This window comes from Eulemur rufifrons, chromosome 2, assembly GCF_041146395.1.
Source record: "Eulemur rufifrons isolate Redbay chromosome 2, OSU_ERuf_1, whole genome shotgun sequence".
NCBI lineage: Eukaryota > Metazoa > Chordata > Mammalia > Primates > Lemuridae > Eulemur > Eulemur rufifrons.
Genome location: NC_090984.1, coordinates 124993386 through 125020391, shown reverse-complemented (window position 1 = coordinate 125020391; position 27006 = coordinate 124993386). Strand labels below are relative to the sequence as shown.

At 67.9% G+C, this 27006-nt stretch overlaps 1 protein-coding gene across 8 annotated transcripts; it reads right to left on the bottom strand.

The window, feature by feature from the left end:
• Positions 1-4433: 4433 nt before the first annotated feature.
• ASPG (asparaginase) lies at positions 4434-25634 on the bottom strand. 8 transcript variants are annotated; one of them, XM_069490587.1, is made up of 16 exons: positions 24264-25631; positions 20780-20888; positions 19889-20000; positions 18016-18141; positions 16229-16312; positions 15177-15303; positions 11320-11432; positions 10850-11032; positions 10596-10709; positions 9942-10064; positions 8610-8705; positions 8165-8328; positions 7305-7391; positions 5304-5403; positions 4939-5039; positions 4434-4741 (listed from the first exon to the last, which is right to left on the bottom strand). In XM_069490587.1, the coding sequence occupies exons 1-15, from the start codon at positions 24343-24345 to the stop codon at positions 4974-4976; spliced, it is 1686 nt and encodes a 561-aa protein (XP_069346688.1). In that variant the 5' UTR covers positions 24346-25631; the 3' UTR covers positions 4434-4741; positions 4939-4973. The 8 variants fall into 8 exon arrangements, with proteins under 8 accessions (XP_069346688.1, XP_069346696.1, XP_069346703.1 ...); XM_069490595.1 differs by having other exon boundaries at positions 15177-15285; XM_069490602.1 differs by lacking the exon at positions 8610-8705 and having other exon boundaries at positions 24264-25634.
• Between the last annotated feature and the right edge of the window lie 1372 nt (positions 25635-27006).

Below are 27006 nucleotides of genomic sequence, written 5' to 3'. Positions count from 1 at the left end.
CCCCGCGCCCCGAGCACCCCCGCGCCCGTCGGTCCGGCCGCACCCGCCGCCCGGCAGTCGCCCTCCGCGCTGTCCGGGACGCCCCGGCGGGCGCGGGGGGCGTGCGGTGCCGGCCCAGCCCTGCCGCGCCGCGCGGCGTCCCCCCGTCCCGCGGCCCCGCGTGCCAGGCGGGCTGCGCTCCGTGCGGCGGCGGCCAGCGCGGCGGCGCCTTTTAAGCCGCGGGGCCGCCCTCCCCGGCGCCGGAACGCGCCCGCGCCGCGCTGGCCCGACCGGTTCTTCCGGGCAGGGCGGCTCCGGCCCGCGGGTCGCGCGGCGGGTCGGCCACGGCCCTGGGACCTGCTCGGCGCGCCCGCGCGGGGGTGGCCCTGACTCACCGCCGCCCGCCCCGCCTGGCGCCCCCGCCTCCAGCGCCCAGCCTGGGCGCACCTGGCCACGCCCGACCGTCTCGCCTGGGACCCGGGGCGCCCGGCCCACCGAGCGGAGCGGGGGTCCACACTGGCCGAGCTGGCGCGCAGGCGGGCCGGGCAGGGAGGACCAGAGTCAGACGCGAGCCCAGCACCCGGTTCGCTCCGGGGGGAGCCGGCCCGGCCTGCGCTGGGCACACCCATCCCGCCCCTCTCACTTCAAACAACTCTGTGGGAGGGGCAGGGAGGAGGGAAGAAAGAGAAAGTGAAACTGGAGGGGGAACACGCCTAGCCGGTTTCTAGTTCTCAGACCCCTGCCTTTCTCGGCAGGTGGAGAGGCCAGCGGCGCTGCGAGTCCCATACCTGCCCCTCGTCCCCACACAGGATCACGGGGTGAGGTCCGCGCCCTGCCCCGCCCAGGGCAGGAGCCTGCACTTTGCCCCCACCCCGCAACACACAGGGGAGCCCCAAGTGCTCTGTCCCGGCGGGGCCCTGCCCACTTAGTCACCTGGAGGTGTCCGGGCCTGACCAATGGCGCCTCCCAGGGACTCTCAGCTGGGCTGCCCGTGGCGGGGCATGGGAGCTAGTAGGGAGGGCGCCGGCTTTAGGAAATAGAGTTTGGGGGGAGGTGACACCCTAAAGTCTTTGCTCCAGTCTTGAGCCACTGGTGGGACTGCACGGGGCTGGGCAGCAGGGGTGGCCATAATTCACTCTGGCGCCGTGGCCTCACGTGGCCACCAGCCAGCCGGAAGACCAGCGGCTCAGTGCTCATGAGTCACAGGTTGGCCCTGCGCCAGGACGCAGCTTCCAAATTGTGACGGACCCCTGGGCGTTTTCACACGTGCCGTGTGTACTTTACCTGTAAAGGTTCGAGTATTTCCATTTGCAGTTGGGGAAACTGAGGCTCAAGGAAGCACAGTGACTTCACAAAGGTTGCACAGTGCTGCTCGGGGAGGGACTGCGTGCCTTTGGGTCTCTGCTCAGTCTGGGGTCTGTGTGTGGACTCAGGGGCTGCGGGTGGGGGTGAGGCAGAATGGGGGACACAGAGGCTTGTGACCCACAAGAGGAGCTTGGGAGTGTCCCCCACCCCACTCCACCACTGCATGGGCTGGGTGCACCCACCTCTCCTGTTCTCAACTCCAAGCCCTGGTCCAGCCCAGCCCGGAGCAACCCCTCCCTACACACCTGGCCTGGGTGGGCTCCCCCCACCCAGCAAAGCCAGCTCTCCATCTGCAGCATCAGGGGGCACTGATGACCGAGGGGAGGAGGAGGTGACTGGTACAAACACCTGTGCCTCCCACTTGCAGCAGGAAATACTGAGGTGTGACCAGAAGGGGAACTTCCTCGCATGCAAGAGAAGTCTGGTTATCTATAGCTGGGAATGGGGTGCCCTGGAGGAGTCTGATCTTAGGATAGAAGATGCTGGGAAACAGGCAGTGGCTGCGATGAAGGGGAGGAAGGGGAGATGTTTCCCAGAGATAACCCTGGGACGGGGTGATTCTGGATGGGCTGTGGGAGCCAAGGCCGCCCAGTGAGAAATTGCCAGGTGTGAGCAGCGCCGGCTGGGGGAGTCTGGTTGCCCCGGAACCTGCCTGGCTGTGCCTTGTTCCTGTCTCAGCAGCCTCCCGCTGTGGCAAGGGACAAGGGGCTGGCCCTGGTGCGAGGCAGATTTATAGCCCAGCTGTTCCGGCGCCAGTGTAACCCTGGGCACAGGACTGGACCGCTCCATGCCTTAGTTTCTTCGGGTGTAAAATGGGAGGGATGATGCCCCCCTGCCCTCCTCGGGGGCAGAGTGAGGACAAAAAGAGCCAACATGTGGCAGAATGTGAGTGTCCAAAACTGTCATCTGTCCTGGCTATTCCCATCTCACACTAAGGAGTGGAGGCTCAGGGAGGCAGGTCCCCCAGCGCCAGCCTCGGGCCCCTGTTGCTTCTCGGGACTCTCGGAGGAGCCCACTTCCCCAGGGCCAGGCTGGCCTCTGCCGGAGGGGCAGAGAGTGGCCCCCGGAGGAGTTTCCAGACCTGCGCCTGCCACTTTTCACAGCTGTCTGAGGCGCTCGCCCAGGCCAGGAGCCGTCCTAGCGCTCTGCATCCCGCATGTGCGTGGGGGGCCCGAGGATGGGGCCAGCGCCCCGGCCTGTGGGGAGCTGCCCCTCTGCCCACTGCCGAAGGCACTTCCCGGCCCCTGTCGCTCCGAGCTGGGGCCTCCGACCTCTATCAGTGACCCACTTGGGCAAAAGCCAGCTCCGCAAGTGCTTCCCTGGGACACTCGGGATCAGTAGGCGTGTCCACACTGGCAGGGTACCCACCCGGCTCCCGTGGGCGGGTGCTTCTACACTGGCAGGTTGGCACCTGCTCTGGGAGGCGCTGCCATGTGGGGTAACATGAGCCACCTGTGGCTTTCACAATCTGGGGCTCCAAGGGCCTGAGAGAAGTGCTGAGCGTGTCGTGGCCGTGGGCAACGGCTCTGCCCGTCCCCCGGGAGTGGAGTGAGGGTGGGCACTCCTGCTGAGTGCAGGAGCACCCAGGACGCTGGGGGGCTCGGCTGCGCCATCCCGGAGGTGGCCTCACCCCGTGCCCCCACCAGGCCCGCTGAGGGTGCCGGCCTGCCCGTGACAGGGGGGCTCCTGGCTCCCAGGCCCCGTGTGCCCTCACGGGCCTTCATCAGGGTGAAGCAAAGGCTTCCCCAGGCTGCCATGCTCATGTGGTGTCACCTGGTTGTGCAAGGCCTGGGCACACCCGGGTCTGGGCGAGGACGGGAGGCTGTGGCGGCAGTGCCAGCCGGGCCTGGGAACCAGGCTGAGGAGCCCGGCTGCACCCGGTGCCAGGGGCCAGCTCTGGGGTCACTCTTTTGCCCAGCGTCTACAGAGCACATGTGCTCAGGCTGGGCCCGCCCTCCTGAGCCCCCACTCAGGAGCCAGAGCGACAGACGACAGGCAGAAGTCCTCACTGGGCAGTCAGAGAGGCACTGAGGCTAGGGGCTCCCAGAGGGAGGCTGCTGCTGGGATCCTCACGCCCAGCAGGGAGGGGCGGGGTCGGGACCACCTGCGGCTGGAGGGAGGCCCTGCGGGAGCGCTCAGAGTTCAGGCCGAGAACCAGCTGGGGGTCCAAATGCCTCATTTCAGCCCCAGCCGGGCCTCTAACCAGGTACAGGGCTGCCCACTGGCCTTGAAGAGCCACCCCCACTGGCCCAGGCCTGCCCGCCACGGGGCCTGCCTACACGCCCGCCCACCAGGCTGGCACACTGGGGGTAGCGTGGGTCACCCCTCCCCTGCTTCGCCCGGCAGGGGCCTAGGCAGCCTGGCTCATGGCAGGCGGTGGGCCAGGGGCCACGGGCGGGCGGACGGGGAGCTCGAATGGACCGTCCAAGGGGCTCACTGCTGGGGAGAGCAGAAGCCCCCTGGCGCTCAGTGGCTTCATGGAGTGCAGGGACACTAGGGTGATGGAAAACCAGACAGCAACCAGGAAGGGCCGTGAGGAGAGAGTCACACAGGAGCAGGTTCCACCCTGGGGGCGGAGGACTGCCTGGAGGAGGTGAAATGCCGGAGAGCAGAAGAGAAGAGCAGAGGTCGTCTGGAGGAGGGAGCAGCCTGGGCAAACCCAGGTATGCCGGCAGGGGCGGCTAGGAAAGGAGGACAGCTTGCCTAGCGTCACCTCCCCATGCCACCCCGCCCCACCCCACTTGGCCCACACTCACACCAGGCTGCTCAGAAGGACTAGCTGTCTCTCTCACCCCAGGGTGCTGAAGACAGGGCCCTCTGCCCCAGCCTGGGGGCCCAGTCCCCACACACTCCACACTCCTGTGACCCAGACAGACCCACTCAGAGCTGGGCTTGGGGGACCTGAGGAGCCAGCAGTCCCCAGAACGACTTTATTGCCACGCTGCCCAACAGAGACCTTTAGGTTTTGTCATGAAAACAGGTGGGAAGCAGCCCCAGCAGTGGGGGCACCTCCCAGTCCAAGAGCCAGTGGGGCAGGTGCCCGAGATTCCCCTAGCAGGTCACAACAGGAAGGAAAGCAATGGCTTGTGCTGCAGCAGGACGGCTTCAAGTTAGACCCCAGGCAGCACTTCCTGAAACGGTGAGGTCTCCTGAGACCTCTTTCCTGAGAACACGTGAGGTGCGGGCGGTGTATGAAGGCCGGGCAGACAGGAAAGCCGGGCGCCCTCCGGTGTGGGAGGGAGCCGGGGGCCGGGCCTGGGAGCCCAGCCTGGGAGGCAGGTGGAAGCACCCAAGCCTGGGCCCACCGGGGCGGGTGGGCAGGGTGAGCCGTGGAAGCCTCTGGAGCGTGGCTAGGGCCCTCTGATGCCCACGTCTGGTCCAGCACAGGGCAGCCTCTCTGGACAGGACGCAGGAGGTCTGAGGCTGCCTGTCCTCTGGGGAGCCCTCCCTGTCTGCTCCTGCCTCCGCCCCCACCCTGACACTGTGTGCTCTGCCCCAGAGGCCCACAGGAGGGGCTCCGCAGACCCTGGGCATATTTGGTCCATCCCAGCCCCCTCGGGCTCTGTCCCCAGGATCCAGCTGCTGAGAACTCACTGGGGGCAGGGCGGGGGCTCACTGGGCCTGGGGCCTCAGCAGTGACCCCCTGCAAGGCTCTGTAGAAAGGCCACCACTTCCAGGTTCCCAGCTGCTTCTGCCTGTGGGGGACACGTGGGGAGGGGCTGCCTCGGTGCACTGACCAGCACCCTGGCCCCTGCCGCCCCCTGCCCACCCGGGCGCCCCCTCGTCCCTGCCCATGCACACAGGGCGGCCTCGTGCCGGGCCAGGAGAGCCAGGCAGTTCCTGCTCCTGAGAGTCAGGCTTTGGGGAGGGGCAGAGGCGGGGGAGTTGGTGGGCCAGTCAGGGCTGCCTTCCTGGAGGTGGCAGCCTTCATCAAAGGCGCAGGGAGTGGGGGCACTCACGACATGCAGGGCACTGCGCCCGTCGTAGCCCGGCTGCCGCAGGTCCGCCCCTGCCTGCCACCATGCCCACAAGCCGTCACCATCTGCCCGGGATGCCAGCCTGGGGAGAGCCGGGGAGCTGTCAGGGCCTGCCGGGCACCTGTCCATCCGCCCACCCCTCGCCCCGGGCGCCCGGGCCTCTCTGACAGAGCCAGCCCCAAACAGCTGACCCAGCGGTGGCCAGGCCCTGGGGCAGGAGTCTGGTTTCACCCAGTGAGTGAGACCGTGACACGGGTCAAGGGCGCCAGCACACAGCACACGCACACGTGAGCACACGCACGGGCACACAGACACCGCCACTGCCGAGTGCCCGCGCCAGTCTCACATTCCACAACAGGGCTCTCCCGGGCGGGTCCGCAGCGGCAGCAGGAAAGTCTGAGGCACCCAGTGGCTCACAGGTGGGGACACGGGAGGCACCCTGGGTTGGGGTGCGCCCTGGACCCCAGCAGGCCGTGTGGGGAGTCCTTGCTGGGAGGCGTCCGGGCCCACCTGCCCTGGAGAAGGCGGCCGTGCAGCCGCACGGGGTCCTCGTCGCCGACACCCCTGCTGGGAAGGACCCCCCCCCACCCTACCCGGGAGGCGGCCGGGGCGAGGCCCACACCAGGCGTGTGCTGGGGGCAGGGGAGGGGGAGGCCCAGTGACTCCGCTCCTAAGCAGGGAACAGCAGCAGCGCCCCCACAGTGGCAAGGTGATTTCTGGGTGAATCACGCAGGATGGCCCTACCCCCGCCCCGGGCCCGCCCTGAGCCCCCTGCATGGGCCTCGCGGGGGACGGGGAGGCCAAGTTCTCACACGCTGGCCCCAGGGAGGCCTGGCTGAGGGGCCCCCTCCCACACCACGTCCAGCCGAGCAGCTCGGGCAGGCCAAGCCCACTCCCAAGCCATTCGCGTGGAACCTGGCTACCGCCTCAGTTTCCCCATCTGTCAGTGAAGCCAACAAGGCCCACCTGGGTGCAGCCCTGGACCAAGTCACCCCAGAAGTCCCTTCAAAGCCAAGACCAGTGGTTGTGCAGGTCCCAGAGGATTGGCCCAAGCCCCTCCCTCCGGTCACCGCATCCCCTGCTGGCTGAGAAGGCAGGGCGGCTGGCCACATCTGCCCCTGGGGACACTGAAGACCAGGGCAGGAGGGCTGAGCCCCTGTGTCTAGGCAGGGTGGCCCACAGGCCAGGGCTGCGGGTCCTCTTCCTGCTGTGCAGGCACCCAGTCCACTCCCCCAGCCAGCGGCCTGGGTCCCCATCGCCACCCCTCCCCAGGCCCGACTCTCCTCCGACTTCCAGGGACACAGAGCCCAGCCACGTGGAGCACCCCCGCCCTGGCACGACCTGCCGCCACCCTGCACCTGCCCAGGTCTCCTGCCTCTGCCTCTCCCCACTCCCCTTTGGGCCCCGCCCGCGGGCAGCCCAGGGTGGGCACAGCAGGCCGTGCCAGCTCCAGGCCCTGGGGAGGCGGGGCGGGGAGCAGGGGGAGCCGTGTGTCTGCGGGGGCAGGAGGGGGAGCTGGGGTCTGCAGCCAGGCACTGGGGCCTCCCGCTCCTCAGTCTCCCAAGCCTGCCGCGGGTCACCTCGGGTCACCCAGGGCAGCGGGGAGGTCAGAGGCACCCTGGCAACTGGCTGCCGTGAGTCCAGGCAGGAGGGTCTCTGGTCACTGGACCAGGCCCCGCCACCGAGGCCCAGCTCCTCTGTCCCCACCTACCCCAACCTCCCCAAATGCAGCCCAGCCTCCGCCCAGCCCACACCGCAGCCCCCACCCCCGTCCTTGGGCCCCGACAGGTGCACACACGTGCACACCGCGCGGCGGGACTGCTCTCTCAGCGGGGCACAACAGCCCATGACGTGCCCAGGACAGACACCTCTTCCCGCCAGCCAGGCTGGTGCCCGTCTGCAGAGCAGGCCCTCCCTCCTCCGGAGCCCCCACACCCTCGTCCCTTCCCCAAGTCCTGTCCCCACACCCCCAGAAGCTCTCACCTGCACAGCTCCGTCCCCGAGTCCTCCAGCTCCTGGGTGGACAGGCAGGCCCCGGCCGCCCGCAGCAGGCCAATGACACCCTGGTGCCTGTCACGAGAAGAGCGCACTGGGCAATGGAGAGGGACCCGCAGGGGCTGCGAGGGGAGCCCCACCTGACCCTCAAAGGCCTCGAGGACGTGAGGCCCCGGGATGGGCCCTGCCAAGCCCTGCCCGCCTCCCTCCCACCTGCTCTGAGTTGTGACTGTCGGTCCACAGCCGCCAGGCCCGGCCCACGTGGAGGGACGCGGGGAGTGGGCCTGGGACAGCCCTGTGAAAGGAGATGGCCCCACCAGAGGACCCGCGGGCTGAGCGCCTGGCGCTCCGGCCCGGTGCTGGCCGACCGCCTGGGCCTGCACCCCAGACGCAGCCCAGGGAGCGGGTCGCTGGCGGGGCTGGATGGGGAGACAAGGCCTGCCCGGCCCTGGGCCCAGCTTCCCCGCGCCTGGGTGGTGACCGCCCACCTGTGAGTACCCTCCTTCAACATGGACCTCACTGCGGCCCCTGCACGGGGAGTCCCCACCCCAACACACACATGAGCACACGCCACAGGCGGGGAAACCGAGGCTCAGGGTGGGGAAGCCCTGGCAGAGGCCTCGGTGACCCCAGCTCTGGCCCCGCTGCAGGACAGGGAGGCCCGATTGCCAGTGTCCTGTGTCCCCAAAGTGCCTGCCAGGCAGGCATGGCTCCAGGAAGCAGGCATCCTTGGCCTCACCCAGCTCTGCCCGGGGAAGCTGTTTGTCCCCAGGCAGGCCAGCAGGCTCTCTGCGCCCCATCTGCACCTGCTTGCCCCGGCCGCTCTGTCCAGCCCCTGCCCCCAGTACCTGCCCCGAATGGCCAGCAGCAGTGGGCTTAGGCCGTCCTTGTCACGGGCATTCACGTCCACACCTCTCTGTAGCAACATGCTGACCACCCTGGCATGGCCCCCCTGGGCAGCCGTATGCAGCGGGGTTTGACCGCGGAAGTCCTCCAGGCTCAGGTCACTGCCCTAGGGTGACAACAAGGCCACGTGGCCCCTGAGGGAGGGCTGGGCAGCGCCAGGCCATGGGAGGGTCGGGTGCACCCCCAAGGGGGCCTGGCTCAGTCACTGTGCCCACCCCCTCCACTGCAGAGAGGCCCGACCTGCTAGCAGGACAGCACCACTGCCCAGCCTGGCAGACGCTTAGTGGGGTGAGTGGCCCTGGCGAGAGGCCGTTCTGCCCGCAGGGGGCCAGCGCCCCTCACCCCCGGCCTGTGTGGCTGGGGCTGGCCCGGGGCTGTGAGGCTCACCAGCGCCGCAAGCACCTGCAGAGACTCCAGGTCACCGGCGTGGGCTGCAGCGCAGGCCAGGCTGGGCGTCAGGGCATCTCGCACAGCATCTGCCTCCTGGTGGGTGATGGTGGCACCTGGGACCCATGCCTCCCTCTGGGTCCTCGGCCCCCAGGGGAAAAGGCAGCCAGAGCCACCATCCCCAGGACTATGTGCACCCTGCCTCCCCTACACGGTGGGTCCCCCTAGCATGGAGCAGAGGCCAGGACACGAGGCCACTGTCTGGCCCCAGTGGTGTGACCAGGGCTGCCACCCGCCCTCCAAGGTTCATTTTTTCCTCTGTCTCCACCACTGTAGGGGGTAGAATAAGTCACCAGCTGGCGGCATGTGGGCAGGGCGCCAGCCACCTGGAAGGAAGGGCCCTGCTCCGCATTCCTGGAAGGGGCACCCGCCCTGGCACCCTGTCATCTAGGAGCTCCCCAAGACACCAGAAGGCCAGGGTCCCAGCAGAGGCCCCAAGGTGCCACCACACCCAGCAGGCACGGCCTGGCCTGACCACAGGGCTGCTGCTGCTGGCCTGCGTCCCTAGGGGCCCTGGGGCCCCAGGCAGCTGCCCTAATGACAGGCCACACACGCCAGGCCCTTTCATGTGACCACTGCCCACGCCCAGCAAGTGGCAGTTAACACCACCGCAGTTCACTGTCCCTGCAGGGGAGAAACTGAGGCTCGGGAGGCCTGCAGCGGGCCCGGCAGCACGGAGAAGCCCCGCTCCCTTCCGACTGCCAGCGTCCCATGCCAGGCCCAGTGCTCCGCCCAGACGCTGGGGCAGTGTGCGGGGTGCGGGGGAGGCCCCAGTCACCCCTGCAGACCCCTCCCCTCCTAGGTGTGCACACTGGTGGTGACGGGAGTGCTCAAGGCTGCCAGGTCCCCAGGTGCAGGTGTGGGACCTGCCCCGCCCCCCCCAGCCCCCTGCTCAGGCAACATCCGGCCCAGCCCCCAGGCAGCCCCCGCACCCAGGGCCAGCGCTGGGGGTCAGAGGGCAGTGGCCCAGCCAGCAGCGGCCTCCAGACACCCTGTTGTCTGCCTCCCATCCACACGCTGGAAAGGCTCCTCTATGTGGCCTGGTCCCTTCCCGCTTGCTGTCCGTGGATCCCCACAAATCCCCACCATGGACCCTAAACTCTCCTCCTGGGCCCTCGAACCAGGCCCTGCCTGGCGGGTTTCAGCTCACGGCTGGAATGACTGCAGTGGCTCGTGCCTGGCACGTCCCACCGAGACCAGGGGGTGCACGGGCCCAATCTGGCGCTAAGACACGCCCCCAACCCTGTGCCGCTCCCACCCCGTCAGCAGTACCTGGCTGCCACCCAGACTGAGGAGCCAGGCAACCCCTCTGCCCCAAGTACTGCCCAGCAGCGAGGGCCGGCACTCGTCAGCTGTGGGCAGCGTCATCTCCCCTCGGAGGTCCTTGGCCAGCAGCTGGGGGAGAGAACCCAGGGCCGGGCAGACACTGCCAGGGCCAGATACGAAGCCCAGACCAGCCTAGAGGGCCAGGCTCCCCAGCCCGGGCTGAGGGCCTGCGAGGGGCCTGGAACTAAGGCTGGGCTGGGATCCTGGCCAGGTTCCCGCACCGGGCCAGCCCCACCCGCCAGCAGCACCAGACCAAGGTCTCTGAGGCCCCAACGGCCTCTCCCATCCCCAGGGGCTGCAGCCCAAGAGCCTGGGGCTGGCTGTGTCAAGCCTCCCCCAGGAAAGGGTGGCAGCAGGGGAGGGAGCCCGGGCCAGGACCCGCAGCTCCCCAGAGCAGGTGCGAGGACAGGTGGTGCCTGAGCTCGCGGTCGGCTAAGGGCTGGGGAGGGCCTGGACCCAGAGCTCCCCTTCCCCACCACAGAGCCCACCTGCTCCCCCACCCAAGCCAGGCACACAACCCTGGACTGGGCCCCCGGGCACACCCTCGGGAGCCAGCCAACACGTGTGCACACACGAGTGCCCACAGCCGAGGGGACGCACCTCCTTCCTGTCCTCCAGGCTCAGCCCCGGCTGGCCCAGCACATACGACAGCTTGGCCAGGGCAGCCTCCGATGTCATGTCGAGGCCTGAGATGATGCCGGCCCCTGCCATGGCCTGCAGGACGGGGCTCGTGGCAGGGCTGCGCACTCCCTCCCAGCCTGCCAGACATGTGCCCCAGCTGGCGGGCTGCGGGTCACAGAGCTGGACCTGCAGGCCGTCCCTTCCTCCCCCAGCCTCGGTTTCCCTGCCCCTACCATGCCAGTTGCGTAGCCCGAGGTCACTGTCCCCTGAAGGCAGTGGGTGCAGTTGACGATGACCAGGCCGCGCTCAGCCGCCGCCCTCAGCTCCCGCAGCAGGTCCGGCTTGGTGGGCCCGTTCCCCGAGCCGAAGGTCTCCATGACGAGGCCCTTCATGGGGGGCTGCAGGAAGGCTCGAACCTGGGGGGCGGCAGGGCCAAGGTGAGGGTCCCTGCCCCCTTCTACGGCAATTGGGGCCAACACACCTGCCCCATGTGGGCCTTCCTGGCCGTCCGAGGAGAGGGCCCCAGGCCAGAAGCAGCCGGGTGCCTCCTGAGCTCCCGGGACAGCTGGGCTCAGAGCAGGCGCCCACGGCTGCGGCACCTGGAGAGCCATGACGGGCTGCCCCCCGCCACACTCTCACACAGGAATGCCTGTCTGCATGGCCGCAGGCCTGGGCGCAGGGGCAGGGCGGGGGGCGGCCCTACCAGGGCGGCGGGGATGCCGGGGTAGAGGCGCAGCAGGCCCACGTCCCGCTCCATGCTGTCGTGCACCACCAGCCGTGCCTTCCTGCCGACTTTGCGTACCAGTTCCCTGTTGACTGTGGGGACAGGGAAGGGCCGAGTGTGGGGCCTGCAGCCACCTCCCAGCCAAGACCCCAGCCCGCCCGGCCCTCCTGCCCCGCCCCCCTCCCTGGGGCAAATCCACCTGGCCCTCGGTTCACCCGGGCCTGCACCAGGCTCCGAGGTGTGCACGGGGCCCAGGGAGAAGGTGCTCTCAGTCCAGAGACCGATGGCCAAGCAAGAGTGACACAGTGACCAGGGCGATGGGCCCCAGGAGGAATCTCGGCTGGCTGTGCGAGGGGGCAGGGGTGGGGGGGACCCCCGCAGAGACAGAGGCCTGGCTGAGTCGTGCAGGCTGCCTGGGGGTTCGAGGGGGAGGGCAGAGGGGGCCCAGCCGGGCAGCCCCAGGAGCGGTCAGGGCAGCATTCTCCGGCCGGCCCCTGCCCCTCGCCACTGCTGTGGGTCGACGGTGCCTGAGTGGATGCTTGAGTGTTCTGGGACCCCCACCTTTGGGGAAAGAAAGGCTCCATCCAGTTCACCCCCAAATCCTAGAGGCCTAACGTGCGCCCATGGCCGGCTCCCCACACCCAGGGCGGCTGATGGCGGAGTCCCAGGCCCCATGGAAAGTGGAGGGGTCAGCACCCCGCGAAGCTGGCCGTGCGGAGGTGCTGTCCAGAGGGCTGCCCTGAGCTGCCCGCGGCCTCCCAGCCTCCTGCGCCACTGCGGGCCAGGCCTGGCCTGCAAACCCTCAGAGGCCGGTGCCAAGGGCAGGCCCCATTCCTGTGGCTCTGGGCACTTGGTGGCCTCCAGCGGAGCAGAGGTGGACACTGGTGGCCCCACTCACTGAGGGAGGTGAGAGCCTGTCTGGGCAGCAGGTACCTGGGGACCCTCCGGTCCAGCCCCAGGAATCTGAGGCCCAGAGAGGGGAAGGGCCTGGCCTGGGGCACCGTCAGGACAGCAATGGGGCAACAGGACCCCATCCGCCGCTCCTCCCACCCGCAGGGCGAAGGCAGCCCTTGGGCCTCCTGCTGTTTCTGCCACCTCCTGCTGGAGGCCAGGAGGTGGCTGTCAACACTCCTGGGGCTGAGAGAGGAGGGTCGGTGGCCCGGTGACCAGGCCAGGCCCACCAGCAAGTCCCAAACAGCCCCTGAGGAGGGACTGTGTTCTGGGAGCCAAAGGGTGAGGGGTTCATGCCGCAGGACCTCAGAACCGCAGAGCCTGGCGCGGCCTGGCTTGTGCAGGGAGGGGCCTCTCCGGTGCACAGAGGAGGGCGCCGGGCCCCGCGTGTTGGTGACATGGCGTGAGACCCCACAGGGCCCCAGCAGGGTAGGGTGAGTATGTGGGTCTCCTGGGGGCCTGGCGTGGACAGCACGTGCCTCGGACGTATAGGAAAACTCAGGCCAGCACGACCCCCAGCCCCCATGCGCCCTGCCTTAGCGCCGGGCAGACAGTGGTCGGGTGCCTGCTAAGCACCAAGCCCCTGTCTGTGGCCTAGGGTGGCCGGCCCAGCCCCTCACCCCAGAGGGTAAGTGACAGTCCAAGGACAAGCCTGAGACAGGGAGCCCGAGCTGGCAGTGCACCCGCCAGCCGGCTCCAGGAGGGAGGGGCACACTCAGCCTGCAGCCCCCTGCCCAGGGGCCCCAGCAGCCACACCCTGGGCAGAGCCTGGGGTTTCTCAACACCGGGTGCCAGAACCGGCCCGGCAGCCTGACATCAGGCGTGGGGGCGGGGCCTCGGGTTCCCACACCTGCACAGGTGGGAAACCAGCAGGACCGTGGGCCGGAGGGGCGGGGGCAGCCTCCCCCTCGAGGCTGGTCTCAGCGCTGGGCCCGGGAAGCTGTTCTGCAGCCCTGCGCCCGAGGCCCATGCGGGCTTGGCACATGGTGCTGGCAGAAGCCCTGGAACCCACAGAGAAGCCCTCCATGCTCTGCAGGGGGCGGGGTCCCCACTGGCAGAAGCTCCACTCCTGAGCCCCAGATAAGGCATGACTCAGTCCCCACGGGAGCCGGGCCTGCAGGGCGGCCGCCCACACCTCCACGCTGCCCCTCCTTCCCGGGCTGCAGGGGCCAAGTGCCACCACCCAGCACAGACAAGCCAGTCCCGCACCAGCTCCGGCATGGGCCACCTCCTGCAAGAAGCCTCTGCACTGCTCGGGCCCTCAGTGGGCAAAGGGCCCAGCCTGGCTCCGCAGGCTGCCGTGCTGCACACACGCTGACGCGCTGACGTGTTCTGGGCCTTCACTCCCGGGAAGGGGCCCGAGTGAGTGGCAGGGTTGGCAGGTCCAGGGTGAGAGCCCCAGAAGAGGAGCCAGGGCTCAGGGCTGGGCCAACACCTCCCTGTGTGGCCCTGCCCCTCTCTGCCTCAGTTTCCCACCCACAGAACCAGGCACTGGGGCCGGGACTTCTGTGGTTTCCTCCTGTCCGGTCCTGCTGAAGGGGCCATGGGCAACCAGCAAGTCCTGGCCTACCAGCGAGCCCGGACTGCCACACGATGCCTCGGCTGGGGACCCAAAGACGCTGGCGGCTCTCAGAGCCACCTGCCTTTATCTGTTTTCACTGACAGCCCCGCCAGCCAGATGTGCCCAGAACCCCTCCCGCCCCTCCTCATGCCAGGCCCTGGAACTCCTCGGGGTCCCTGCCTGTGTCTGGGGAATCTTTCTGGAAGTCAAGGCCTGGCTGCCGGGCCCTGTCTGGGAGGGTCTGCTCCTCCGCGGAGCGGGGCAGGACAGCACCTGCAGCACCAGGAGGCTCCCCAGGAACTGCCCTCCAGGCCGCCCGCAACTCTGTGCCCGACCCACGCGCCCCGCCGAGGCCCAGGCCCAGACAGCTCACGGCACGGGCGGTGGCACTCCACCCACCAGTGGGCTGGGACGCGCAGTCACCCAGTCAAACGGGAACAGCCGCGTCACTTCTGGACAAGCCGCCGCACCTCGCCGTGCACTCGGTGAGCCCAGCCCCGGGTAAGGCGGCAAAAGGCCCCCAAAGGAAGGCCAGCTCTGCAGGCCCTGGAGCCTCCCCGGGCAGGACCCCTGAGTGGGGAGAGGACAGAGGACCCAGTGTCCTGGGCCCCAAACCAGCCCCAGGACACGCGCTCAGTCAGGAAGCCATGAGACGCAGGGCATGTTTGGAGCAGCCGCTGAAGCACCAGGGGCCGGGCAGGCGGCCACTCTGAGAGCCTCCCCATCACAGGAGGAGAGAGAGGCCTGGGGGGCGGGGGTGGAGCTGGCCTGGAGCCCAGGAAGGCAGAGGCTCCCCAGGAGGGCCTGGGAGCGTGGCCCTGAGTCTTGGAGGAGGCCTGATACCAAGTTGCGAGGCTGCCCCTACACCCAGGGCCTCCCCCAGGGAAGCCTTAGGACACAGGACCGGCTGAGACATCGCTGGCCCCACAGGGACAGCTGGGCTGCCCACAGGCCCAGAGGACAGAACGACTCCCCTGAAACGCCCAGGGCCGAGGTTGCAGGGCAGGAGCGTGTGTCCCAGGAGGACGGGGTGCAGCAGGGCCACAGACGGTCTGGCAGGAACTCCCAGGCGTGGGGCCGTGTGGATGGGGCAGGACACAGGAGGGACAGGTCCCCAGATCTCCTCTCCAGGCCTCGCCTCTGCTCCTGGGGTGAACTGCTGAGGCCCCAGCTGTGCAGCCACGTGCGGCCCACCCTCTCCACAGCCCAGGGCAGAACCAAGTGCTGTGCCCTGTCCCACTCAGGGGGACCCCCAAATCCCAGGCACGGTGTCCCCGCAGCAGCCCATGCACACATCTGGGGCCCTGCTCTTGGCTGGGCTTACTGGTGACATCGGCACCCACAGTGGCCAGAGGCGGCAGGTTGGGGGAACAGAAGGCCGCAAACCTCCGGGCGTCCACCTTGGTGGTCCGGTTGCCCCGAAACAGCTGATTCTGGAAGAACACACAGACCTGCAGGAAGGGAGGGCCGGGACTCGGGGCTGAGCTGGCCAACCCTGGACCCCTGCATCCTCCCTGCCATCCACAGGGACACCCAGCTGGGGGGAGGCTGGCCTGTCCCCCCACCCACCCCAGCAGAGACCCTCCCAGGAGGAGGCACTCACATGGCCACTCAGCACAGGCCCCCTGTAGCCCCGCCACCCCCTTGGGCAAGCCTGAGCCTGCAGGGGCCTAGGGACACCGGGCCCTGGGTGTGCAGGTGGCTGGTCACAGGGCGGGCACCACGCTCCCCTCCAAGGGGAGACTCCAGGACGCCTCCCTGTGGTGGATGCGAGTCCCTGCAGGCTGGGGGGTGGGGGGCTCTGCCCGGCACTGAGCTGGGCCCGCGCTGTTCCCCCAGGAGGGACCCGGCTGCGCCCGGCAGTGAGACTTGAGACCGGGCTGGAAACGCCGCGCTCCGCTCCGGTAAAGCGCCTGCCCCACTCCTGCCCTGGGGGAGACGCACTAAAGACAAGAACGGGCTCCGGGTCCCGCCGCTTGGCGTGGGGACAGCTCCCTGTGACGCCACAGGAAACAGGAAAGGTGCTGCAGAGGGTGCAGCCTGTTTCCATGGAAACTTGCACACAAACCACAAATATAAGTATAAATGTCTACAACAACAAATGTGGGAGAAAATGCACTCTCTGGGGAGCGAGGTTTAGGGGTGACTGTTCCCTTCTGCTCTCACTCTCCTGAGGTCTGGAACAGTGACTGCATCACTGACAAGGAGAAAGACAAATCTTTAACATCCGACCGGGGCCCTGCCCTGCAGGTCCCACCTGAGCGCCACACCCACAAGACCCTGGTCCAGGCCCCGGGAAGCGCACAGCTCGGGGCCCCCGGGCAGCCCCCCACTGGAGAGGCCGAGCCCCGCCCCCCACTCAGCCCCAGGCCGCACCTCCGGGATCACGTACTGGCCGGCCATGAGCAGCGCCCCCAGCAGGTTCTCGCGGCCGTCGCTCCACAGGGCGTGGATGGGCACCTGGCGGGGAGGCCACGGAGGGGCTGAGGCCGGGGAGCACGAGAGGGCCCGGCTCAGCGCGCCAGGCCAACCCTCAGCCAGCCGGGGTGCCTCCAGACCAGGGCTGGGGGACAGGAGGGCAGGGCGGGCCTGGGCTGGTTGGGGTGGCACGGAGATTGGGGTCTTGAGGGAACAGGGCCGCTGGGGTGGGGTTGGAGCAGTCAGCCCGTTTCCAAGGCCGCCAACAACTGCTGATGCTGGGGCAATGCCAGCCTCTGCCCGGAGCCTCCCTTTGCTCCCTGGGGGTCCCCGTGCCCAATGCTAGCAGGAGGGGCCAGCCAGTCCCCACACTGGGAGCAACGTGTCACAGGCCTCCTGCTCCTGCGCCAGGACCACCTGGCTACCCAGCCTAGCAGCCCCCCGCCCCTAGACACCAGAGCTCACCCCCACCCCCAGCAGAACTATGAGCCGGGGGTGGCTGGGGGTGGGGCCAATGGAAGGGGCCTCCTAAGGGAAGCCGGCACAGTCCAGCTCCATCCCCGCTGCCTGTGTCTGCCCTGGGGTGTGCAGTCGCCAGGGAGAAGTCGGCCAGGGAGCAATCAGGGCAGGGCCTCAGGAGGGCACTCTTTGGTGCATGGCCGGGCGTGAGCCCCCACCCTGTGAACCTCAGTTTCCCCTTGGTGTAACAGGGACAAGGATGCTTCATCACAAGCCAGGGTGAGGGTTAGAAGGACACTCGTGTGGACACTCCCAGGGCCCACAGTCCCCCTGGAGAAGCCTGCATGGAGCTCTCCTCCCCAGGGCTTGGGAGGGGCTGGGAAGAGGACAGTTGACCTCAGCCCCAGTCGTCCTACAGGAGCTGCGGCATGTGGACAGGAGGCAGCAAGAGCAGGGGGGGCTCCGCAGCCAAAGTGGGTGCAGTGGGCCTGGCCTGCTCCCAGAAGGGCTACCTCGAGACCCCTGGAGGACAAGGAGGACCCAGCAGGGATGGCTGAGCCAGGACAGTGCCGGCAGACCTGGCGAAAGGGCTTCCCTGGAGCTTTCCGGGGCTGCCAGCAGGTTCTGCTCAAAGGGACACGGGCCTCTGCCCTGCGGGGGAAGGATCCCCAAGGGCTCGGGTGGGATTTGGCCCTACGGCACTGGGGTTTGCTCCTGTGAAGCCACCTGCCGGCAACAGGGACTCCAAGTCAGCCTCTAGCAGGTGCTAATGATCTCCCCTGCTGCCTTCCCTCAAATCCAGCAGTTTTCTGGAACATTCCACCAGCCCTGGCTTTGGGGGGTTGAGCTGGGTTAGGGCGAAAAAGGAAGGGCATCAGGGTCCCTGAGGATGGCCTTGCTGGGAACCACAGTGGGAAGAGTGAAGAGAGGGACAGAGGTCGCAGAAATGACCAGGGCCTCCCCGGCCACCGTGCTGAATGTCAGGTAGTCACAGTGGGCAGCAGGAAACGGGCCGTTATCGGGGAGAGCAAAGGATGCCTGGTGCCAGCAGGGCTGAGTGAGGGCTGGGCTCTGGGTGCTGGCAAGGCCACCAGCAGGCCATGGCCCTCATCCCCAGGGACGGCAGGACAGAGCCACAAGCCCTGGCCAGCAAAGGCCAGCAGGAGATGCCTTGGGGAGCTGCTGGAATGAGGAGGAAGCCCAGGGTCCCACCTCAGCCCCCACCAGCACTGACTTGTCCCGTGGCCTCAGGATGCCCCGACTCCGGGCTCAGGCCCCTGGGGTACCTGGGCCCCGGTGAGGACGACGGTCTTCTGCAGGTTCTCCAGCAGGAAGGACAGCGCCGAGGCAGCGAAGGCCATGGTGTCTGTGCCGTGAATGACCACGAAGCCATGGTACTGCTCGTAGTGTCTCTGTGGGAGGCCCAGCGCTCAGGGCAGGCCAGCCCCTTCCCCACCGTCCCTCCTCCTGGGACAGGCACAGCGGGGCAGCAGGGTGGGGACCCGGATGCAGAGGGAGGGACCCGGGGACCGCGCAGGTGAGACCCTGTCCCCTGGGACCTAGAAGACTCTCTGGAAGGCCAGCCCTGCCTGGAGTCCAGGACCCCTCTCTCCGGGCCTGGCGCTGTGGCTCCTCTCAGAGCACGCGGTGGTGCGGGTGAGGGGCCTCTGGACATCCCCAAGGGCAGGAATGGCCCCCAGATTTCCCGCCCCCCCCAGACAGGCGACCCACAGGGCTTGTCAGCCTGGGGGCTGCCCCGGTCTGGACTCAGCGCTCCTGGAGGGCCGCGATGAGGGTCCACTGCCTCCAGGGCAGCCCCGTGGGAGGCCAGGCATGGACACACGTGCTGGGCACAGGGCTGAGGGACAGCCTTTGCTGGGGGCCACACGTGCCTGGGAGGCTGCTTGGGACACACCTGGGCAGGGGGCAGCACACTGATGGGCAAGCGGGGGCCTTCTAGATACAGGGAAGGCCCCCCGGGCCCACCGGCAGCCCCGCGGGAGCGATGGCGGCGATTCTCTGGCCGCCACCTCCTCGGGGGCGGCCAGGGCTGGGCCGGCCGGGCCCCGGCTTCGGGGAGCTCAGTTCCGAGAGCCGGGCTCAGCTAGGCCGTCCTCCCCAGAGCGCCTTTCCCAGGCGGTCAGCAGCAGCGGGGAGGGCGGGAAGCTACGGGATCGGCCGGGCTGTGCTGAGGGCGGGGCCGTGCTGAGGGCGGGGCTTCTATGGGGCGGGGCCGCGATGGGGGCGGGGCTGTACTGGGGGCGGGGCTGTGCTGGGGCGGGGCTGTGCTGAGGGCGGGGCCGTTCTGGGGCGGGGCCGTGATGGGGGCAGGGCTATGATGGGGGCGGGGCTGTGATGGGGCGGGGCTGTGCTGGGGCGGGGCCGTGATGGGGACAGGGCTATGATGGGTCGGGGCCGTGATGGGGGCGGGGCTGTGCTGGGGGCGGGGCTGTGCTGGGGGCGGGGCTGTGCTGAGGGCGGAGCTGTGATGGGACGGGGCTGTGATGGGACGGGGCTGTGCTGAGGGCGGGGCCGTTCTGGGGCGGGGCCGTGATGGGGGCAGGGCTATGATGGGGGCGGGGCTGTGCTGAGGGCGGGGCCGTGCTGGGGGCGGGGCTGTGATGGGGCGGGGCCGTGATGGGGGCAGGGCTGTGCTGGGGCGGGTTCGCCGCGGCGAGCACACCAGACACCCTGTGGCCCTGTCACCCACTGAGACACAGCTGCGGAGGGTTAGGGTGAGGCTGAAGGGGAAGGTGAGGGTGAGGGTGAAGGTTACGGTGGGTGAGAGTGAGGGTGAGGGTTAGGGTGAGGGTTAGCAGAGCGGGCCGGGCACGCGCAGCTGCTGGGCGCTGGAGGGAGCTTGCATAGCGTGCCCAGCTCTCCTGGGACCGGCGGAACCAACGGGGCGGCGGACCCAGCCCTCGCTGCCCGCCCCCGCTTGCATCCGGGAAGGCTGGGCCAGCAGGGGTGACCCGGGGACCTGGCCCGCTCCTGAAGCTGCACTGCCCGCTGTCCCACGGCCTCAGGCGGGGCAGGCCGACTGCGCCTCCCGGGGACCCAGGGCTGCTTCTGCAGGCGGGCCCGGCCCCGCCCGCTCACCACAGCCCGCGGGGCCACACCGCCCTGCCCTCCAGCCCCGCCCGCGCCGCGCAGCCCCACCTCTATGGTCTGGGCAATCTGAACCCACTCGGTGATGGTCATGTCGCTGGAGTCGAAGAGGGGCTGGCACTCCAGCACTGTGTAGAAGACCCTCTGGTCTGGGCTGGCGCGGCTGCAGGAGGCAGAGGGTGGGCTCCCACTCCGCTCTCCTGCTCGGAAGCCCCTGACCGCTGCTCTGCTCTGGCCCAGCGGAGGACCCTGCACCTGAGAACGTGCGCCGGTGGCTGCACATGGGCTAGTTCCCAGCATTCAGAGCACCGGGCCCAGCCTCCGTTCCACCTGGAGTCCCCAGGGCCAGGGGCTGTGGTCCCCAAGAGCGTGGGGGAGATGGGCCAGGAGGGGCTGCTCCCGAGCAGTGTCCCGGTCCCAGCCAGCTTGGAAAGGGAGGTTGGGACCACCCGTGGTGAGCCGGGAGATGCTAGAAGGAGGCCGGCTTGCCAGGAGGGCAGCCGCCATCTGCCAGGGCACCAAGGAGCTGGCCTAGAGCTGAGAAGTGGAGGGACCTCCACGCTGGAGGGGGGGGCCACCTGCTCCTGATGGGCACAGTCCCTAGACAGGGGCCCCTCATCGTGCTGAACCAGCCCAGGCTTAGGGGGGCACAGGAGGAGGCCGGGAGGGAGGCGGGAGCAGGCACAGGTGCAGCCGCAGGCCCTGCCTTCCTCCCGGTGGCAAGCGAGGCTCGGGCTCTGATGGAAGCCGGCTGCTGGCCAGCCCTAAAGCCCCGCGGAGGTGAGGGGACGTTAGAGACAGGCTCCTGCATGTGGCTCACGGGAGCGCTGAGGAACTGGAGCCCGGAGGCTGCCGCACGGCCCAGCTGGCACTGTCCAGCTCAGGATTTGCTCCCCCACCGCCCCCAGGACTGCCCGGGACCCCAGAGGGGCCCACACTCACGGCAGCACCAGGGTGTCCTCAGGGAGGCCGCAGGCCCAGGCGTGCTCCTCATCATGGAACATGGGCAGCGTCCTCAGGACGGCAGCCAGGCCCCTGCCAGGGACGAGCACTGCAGGCAGAGTCCAGGGGAGCGTGTGGTGAGGGGCTGGCGTCGCTGGGGCCAGGTGGGGCTCTGGCCTTTGAGAAAGTCAGAGGCGGGGAGGAGGGCTACGGCGACCACCGGGCCCCTGAGAGGACGGGCAGCTGTGCCATGCATGGAAGCCACAGCAGCCACGGCTTCCTGCCTTAGAGCCGAGGCTGAGTCCTTGTTTCATGCCCGCACAGCCCCAGGAGCTCAGCCCGGTGTCTGGCCCTCCACCCAGATCCTGCCTCTGCTTACACCCTGTCTCCAAATGAGCCCACACTCCCAACCAAGGCTCATGGGGCCCTGCCCTCTCCAGCCTTGTCTCGGAACCCCGCCATGTGCCCCCACTCTCCCACCTCCACCTCCCACTATGCCCACAGATACGTCATTGGCTCTGTTGGAAAGTCCTTCTGCCCCACCCCACTTCTCACCCAGCAGGTGCTTCAAGGCCCAGCTCAGGACACCACCTCCAGGAAGCCCTCCCAGATGCCTAGACCACAGTGCCCTTCCCACATGCACCATTTGCTGACCCTCGAGCTCCTGGAGGGCATGGACTGTGTGTGACTCCTCCGGGCCCCCTTCCCTAGCCCCCCAAACCAGAGGGCCCAGCACACAGCAAGTGCCCAACCACCACCAGCTCTGCCACCTGCCTGCAGCTCCTCATCTCATAAGCCCCAACACGCCCACGCCCTGGGGTTCCCCACGCGCCCGTGCCCTGGGGTTCCCGTGTCCTCTAAAATGCTGTGAGGACCAGGGAGGAGTGCGCCCGGCCAGCCAAGGGAGCACACACGAAGCTGTGGGTCCGCGCCTGGCCCATTCCCCTGGAGGAGCTCCGGAGGGTGCTGGCCTCACCCACAAAGATGCGTGTGCCAGGCTCGCCGGCCCCAGCTGCCATCAGAGTCTGTCCCCCCGCCGCCATCAGAGTCGGACCCCACACTAGGCTAGGGGCCGGTTCTCTGCCCACAGACCTGACTGCACCACTCATTTCCTGGGGGGCAGCCGCTCAGCCCTGACCCCTAGGCCCCCACTCCAGGGCCCCCAGCCAGCCCCAAATCCCCCTCCTGGGCCATCCTCCCCCACCCCCCAGCAGCAACACTCCACCCCGTCCTGCTGCACCTGTTTCCCACTGCCACATGACTAACTAACCACAACTCGGCCAGGGAAGACAGCGCTGCTCTGCTGTCCCGGCAGGCTGCGTTCCTCACCCACCACGCGCCCCGTCTGCCGCCTGCCGGCCGTTCTCCGCATCCCTGCCCCAAGCCCCGACCCCGGCTCCAGCCCCTTCCCACCCTCCCCTGGCCTTGCAGAGTGTTTCGCACCGAAACACCGGGACACAGGGCCATGAAGGAGGATCAGGACGTTAACGCACAACTATTTTTCTGCATTTCATTATATTCTTGGCTTTTTGGAAAGTTGTGGTACCCTTTATTGTTCTAAATAAATATCAGCTTTCACTCTGATTTTGTAAATTGTATTACTTTCCTTAATGAGGGTCCCCCAAAAGCTTCAGATCCTGCAAAACCCGAGCCCTCTGCCCCCTGCCTGAGGCTCTTCCCGGTCTAGACAGGCAGGTGATGAGTCCCTGGTGCCCGACAAACAGACAAACACAGCCACCTGAGGGGAGAGCGGAAGCCGTGGGCAGCGGGGACTGAAAGGCGGGGCCTGGCCCGCGGCTCTGCCCTCCTGCTAGGCCTGCAAGGAGCCGGGCTCACGAGGGGCTTTGCGCAGAGGGGCAAGCAGTCCCACAAGGACTTTGATGCCGGCCTCGGCTCGGGCTTGGGGTTATCGGCTGTTTTTGATTCACGAAGCCCCCAGGCCTGTGATACCTTTGCTGCACTCGGAGAAGGGACGGGTCAAAGTGTGTCCCTGCTGCCATCACCCCTGCCCTCCTGAACTTTGGCAGGGCGTGTTCTGCCTGGCAGGCCACTGTTTACCAGCAGGTGCAGAAACTGTCCCAACAGCGACAATCCAAACAGTTTTGCTGCCCACGAAGCCACACTCCCTCTGCAGCCCGCTGGGGGCCAGAGCCCACGTCAGCAGAGCCGTTAATCATTGACGCCGGCCTGCCTGGGCTCTGGGACCGGGGTCCTGACTCGGGGGCGCGGAGAGGGCAGGGGCTTGGGGGCCTGCAGGCCTGGGCCCTGGCCAGGGAGCTGCCCTTGCTCCTGGGAGCCTTTTCACCTCACACACGTTTTTGGGCAAAAAAGCCAAGGTGCCGGGTCACAATCTGCATGTCCCTGAAGGACAGCTGACCAGCAGTCACACAGGAGAGCATCCTGAGGACCCCCGGCCTCCCGTGGCCCTGGCACCCCAGTCCCCTGTGGCTCCGTGAGTGTGCGCTGTCCCCTCTTCCGGGGGACAGCAGGGACCAGATCTTAGGTCTTTCCCCCTTCGTCCTCTGGCTCTCTGCCCGCCCCCCCCCCCCCCCCCCCCCCCGCAAGCCTTGCCGAAAGCCACCGCGGCGGCTCCCACCGGCCTGGGCCTGAAGAGCTGCTTCCCAGGAGGCCTCAGGCTCCGGCCGCCTGACAGTGCACACAGCGCCTCCCAGGGCTCAGAAAACGGGGTCTTCGCGGCGGGGACAGGCTGGCTGCTCCTGAGCTACACGAGGAAGGGGCTTCTGAGCACGGGCTGCTGCCTCTCGGGAGCCTGAAGACCCAGGCACCTGGTACGTGGCCCCTAGGGGTCTTCGAAGGCTTTTTTGGGTCTCAAAACCCACACCCCATCCCGACTTTCTAGCATCAAAGTCTCTTTTCCCCTCCCGGGCCTGGTGCAGGGGCAGAGGAAACACGGCCGACTCCCGGAGACCAGGTCCTGCGTGTGAACACACGCGTCCGTCCCCAGGGTGGAGGGAGTAGAGGCTCTACTGCTGGGCCAGGCGCAGGGAAGGGGGGAGGTGACGTCCACCCTCTGGGGGTCCCCAGGGAGCGGTCCTCGCAGCCTCTGAACACCTTCCCACAGCTTGTCTGTCCAGGGAACAGGGGTCAGACACGTGCTCTGGGGCCCCTCCCAGCCCCACATCCCAGGGCTCCAGGGGCCCCCGCCCCCAGGGTGCAGCTACAGCACGGGACAGGCCGCGGCCAGGTGCCCAGGGTGCTGGCCATGGGCAGCCCACAGGTGCTGTCTGCAGCCTCCTTCTTCTCCCCAGGTGCAGGGAGCGGCTCAGTAGGGGCGAGGTGGCCTCTGCAGGGCGGAGACAGAGCAAGAACGACCCTCCCACCCTGCCCCGCCCCGCCCCGCCATGCAGCTGAGCCACTTCCAGACCCTCTTCTCACTGACCCTCACCACGACCCCCATCGAAGCAGGAGGGGCCAGGGCTCCCCGAGTCTGAGGCCACCCCCGCCCGGGGCGGTCCCCACTCACTGCCGCGCTCGCGCCGCATGCCAATGGTGCCGCCGGTGTAGATGGCCAGCAGCCTCCGCTCGGGCTCCACCGCGCGCGCCATGTCGGGACCGCGGGGACGGGGGACTCGGGGGCGGCCGGTGCTCCAGGGCGGCCCAGGAGGGCTGGGGCGGGTCCTGCAGGGCGGGGAGGGGCTGGGCAGGGCGGGCGCCGTCCTGCCATAACCGGGAGGGGGCAGGGCCTTGCAGGGGGGCGGAGGGTCCTGAGCAGCCCTGGGCTACCGGCCCTCCCCATGGCCCCGGGTGTTTGAGTAGCTGTGACTTGTGGTGTAAACGCCACGTGACTTGCTGACCACGGCGCCAGAGGACCTGGGAGAGCAGAGCGCAGAGTGGGGGCCGCCCTGCCCCCGAGCCCTGGTGCTCCAGCAAAGCCAGCACGGTCGGTCGGCCATGCCCCGGCGTCCGCTCCTTGGGTGGCCCCCACCTGACCTGCACATTCGTCCACCAACTGGGACAAGAGCCAGAGAGGACCCCCCAGGGCTGGAGCCCACCTGACTTCACCCCGGGAGAGCCCAGGAGGGCCGGGCAGCCGGGGCTGCAGAGCGGCAGGAGGGTCTCAGCTGGGGGCGTGGCCCCAGATGGCAGGACCCAGGTGGCACACCCCGAGGTGCTGTGGAAAGCCGCACAGTCCCCAGAAAGAGACTTTCCCTACTGGGTTTTGACTCCGTGAGCATTCTTTCGATGTCGGACAGACAGAGCACACGCGATCTTGTCTGCGGACGAGCACGTGAATTCTGTCCCGCCGGCGTCTGTGTTTGTTACTGCGGCTGCGATAACAAAATACCCGACTGGGTAATTTGTAATGGGAAGAAATTTATTTCTCACAGTTCTGGGGGCTGGAAGTCTAAAACCAAGGTGCCGGCAGGGCTAGTTCTTCCGGAGGCCTGTCCCTTGGTGCGCAGATGTGCCTTCTTGCTGTGTCCTCACGGGGTCCCTCCTCCGTGCAGCCACCAGTCCCTGACGTTGCTCCAGGCACCCAGGTTTCCTCTTCCTACAGAGACACCTGTCAGACTGGATTAGGGCCTCATTTTAACTTAATCACCTCTTTAAAGACTATCTCCAAACGGAGTCACATTCTGAGGGGCTGGGGGTTCAGGGGTTCAACCTATGACTTTGTGGGGACACAATGCAGCGCACAGTGTGGAAACCCACCTTTGCCCCCACTGCACGTTCCACACTCCCGATTCACACGTGTGCCTGTCCCGGGACGGGACGTCTCCTTCAAGCCTAACACCTGCCGGGGCCCCCGCTGTGGGCTAAAGAGGCTCCTTAACACACACTCATCTGGCGTCCCCTTGAGAGCCACCACTGGCCACCATAAATCCTGGGCAACCGTGTCTGGGGCCAGGGAGGCTTCCATGGTGATCGTCCTACCTGGAGTAGCTTTGCTCCCAGGTGTCTGAGCCACATCAAGTCTCTGCTGACCTGACAGCTTTGTCTACGACACCAGCTGGTCTGTAGCGGCTCAGCTGTTCTGCTCTGCGTTTTTGCTCGACTCCACCTACGTCCATCTTCTGCCCTGCATTCGTGCCAGGTGTGTGTGTCTCCGCTGGGCCAGGTGCTTCTCCAGGCGCTGGGGATGCAGCCCCTGCCCTCCTGGGTTTACCTTCTAAGGGCGGGGGGACAAGCCGTGACAGGGTGACAGTGACAGTGCTGTGAGGAACAAGGAACACACAGCGACAGATGGTGCTGTCTCCACCGGGGTGGCCAGGGCAGGTCATGAAGGGCTGGCGTCCAGGCAGAGCTGGGCAGGTGCCCAGGGCGTGAGCGGGCACGCCGAGTCCGCACAGGGCCCAGGAGGTCAGCGGGGTGAGAGCACCGAGGGGGGGACGCCGGCTAAGGGCCTGGGGGGCCGGTGAGGACTTTGGATTCAGTAACCTCCCAGAGGGGCGGGGCTGGGTTGTCACAGCCTCTGGCTCTAAGGAGAGACAGGCACAGGAGTGGGACGAGGAGGTCACGGCAGGCCGCTGTGGGGGTGGGGCTGGGGGTAGGGTGGCCGACGAGGGGTGCGAGGTGGGCATTTTGGGAACACGTGTTGAGCCTGGGGTACGAGCAAAGGGAAGGGTCGGGGTGACTCCCCTAAGCCTCTGGCCGGAGCAGCGTGCCGGACAGGGGTGTGGTCCCTGAGTCGAGAAGACTTGTGGGAATCGGGTTTGGGGTATGGGAGGTACACAACCTGTGTTGGATACGTCGTGTGTGAGGTGGCACCAGGGCCACCCAGAGGAGACCACAGCTGTGTGTTGTGGAGTTAGCACGGGGGTGACGTTTAAAGTCATGGGAACAGTGAGGTCACCTAGGAGTGCAAACAGAGACATGGCCCTGGCCTGAGCCCCACGCCTGGCTCAGAGGCCAGGAGGAGAGCAGGCAGGAAGTGCCCGGGCGTGCCGACAGGTGACTGGGCTTGAGCGAGATGGAAGTGTCGGTGACCTGACCCCAGGTCGCTGCAGCAGGGGCCACAAAGTCCCACTGGAGGGCACTGTGGGCATCGCCCCTGCCGGCAGAGGATTCACTTCTCCCCACAGACAGGGGGTTCCGAGGGTGCAGGTGTCGGCCCCCCAGGGCAGGGAGCTGTTCCGGGACCCCCGGCTCCTCCTCCACCGGGCAGGACTCCTGACATCGCCCAGACCCGACACCAGGGTGTGTGGGGAGCAGCAGGAGGCCCGACCATCCCCCAGGGTCTGCCTGCCCTGCCATTATCTGTTTTA

What these genes read in the sequence shown, in the direction of transcription:
- ASPG (XM_069490587.1), bottom strand. Translation starts at nt 24,345, where the DNA reads ATGGCGCGCGCGGTGGAGCCCGAGCGGAGGCTGCTGGCCATCTACACC. An exon ending in AGATTGCCCAGACCATAGAG is followed by an intron (nt 18,142 to 19,888) that starts GTGGGGCTGCGC and finishes GGCCTCCCACAG; the next exon opens with AGACACTACGAGCAGTACCA. An exon ending in TCGTCCTCACCGGGGCCCAG is followed by an intron (nt 16,313 to 18,015) that starts GTACCCCAGGGG and finishes CCTCCCCGCCAG; the next exon opens with GTGCCCATCCACGCCCTGTG.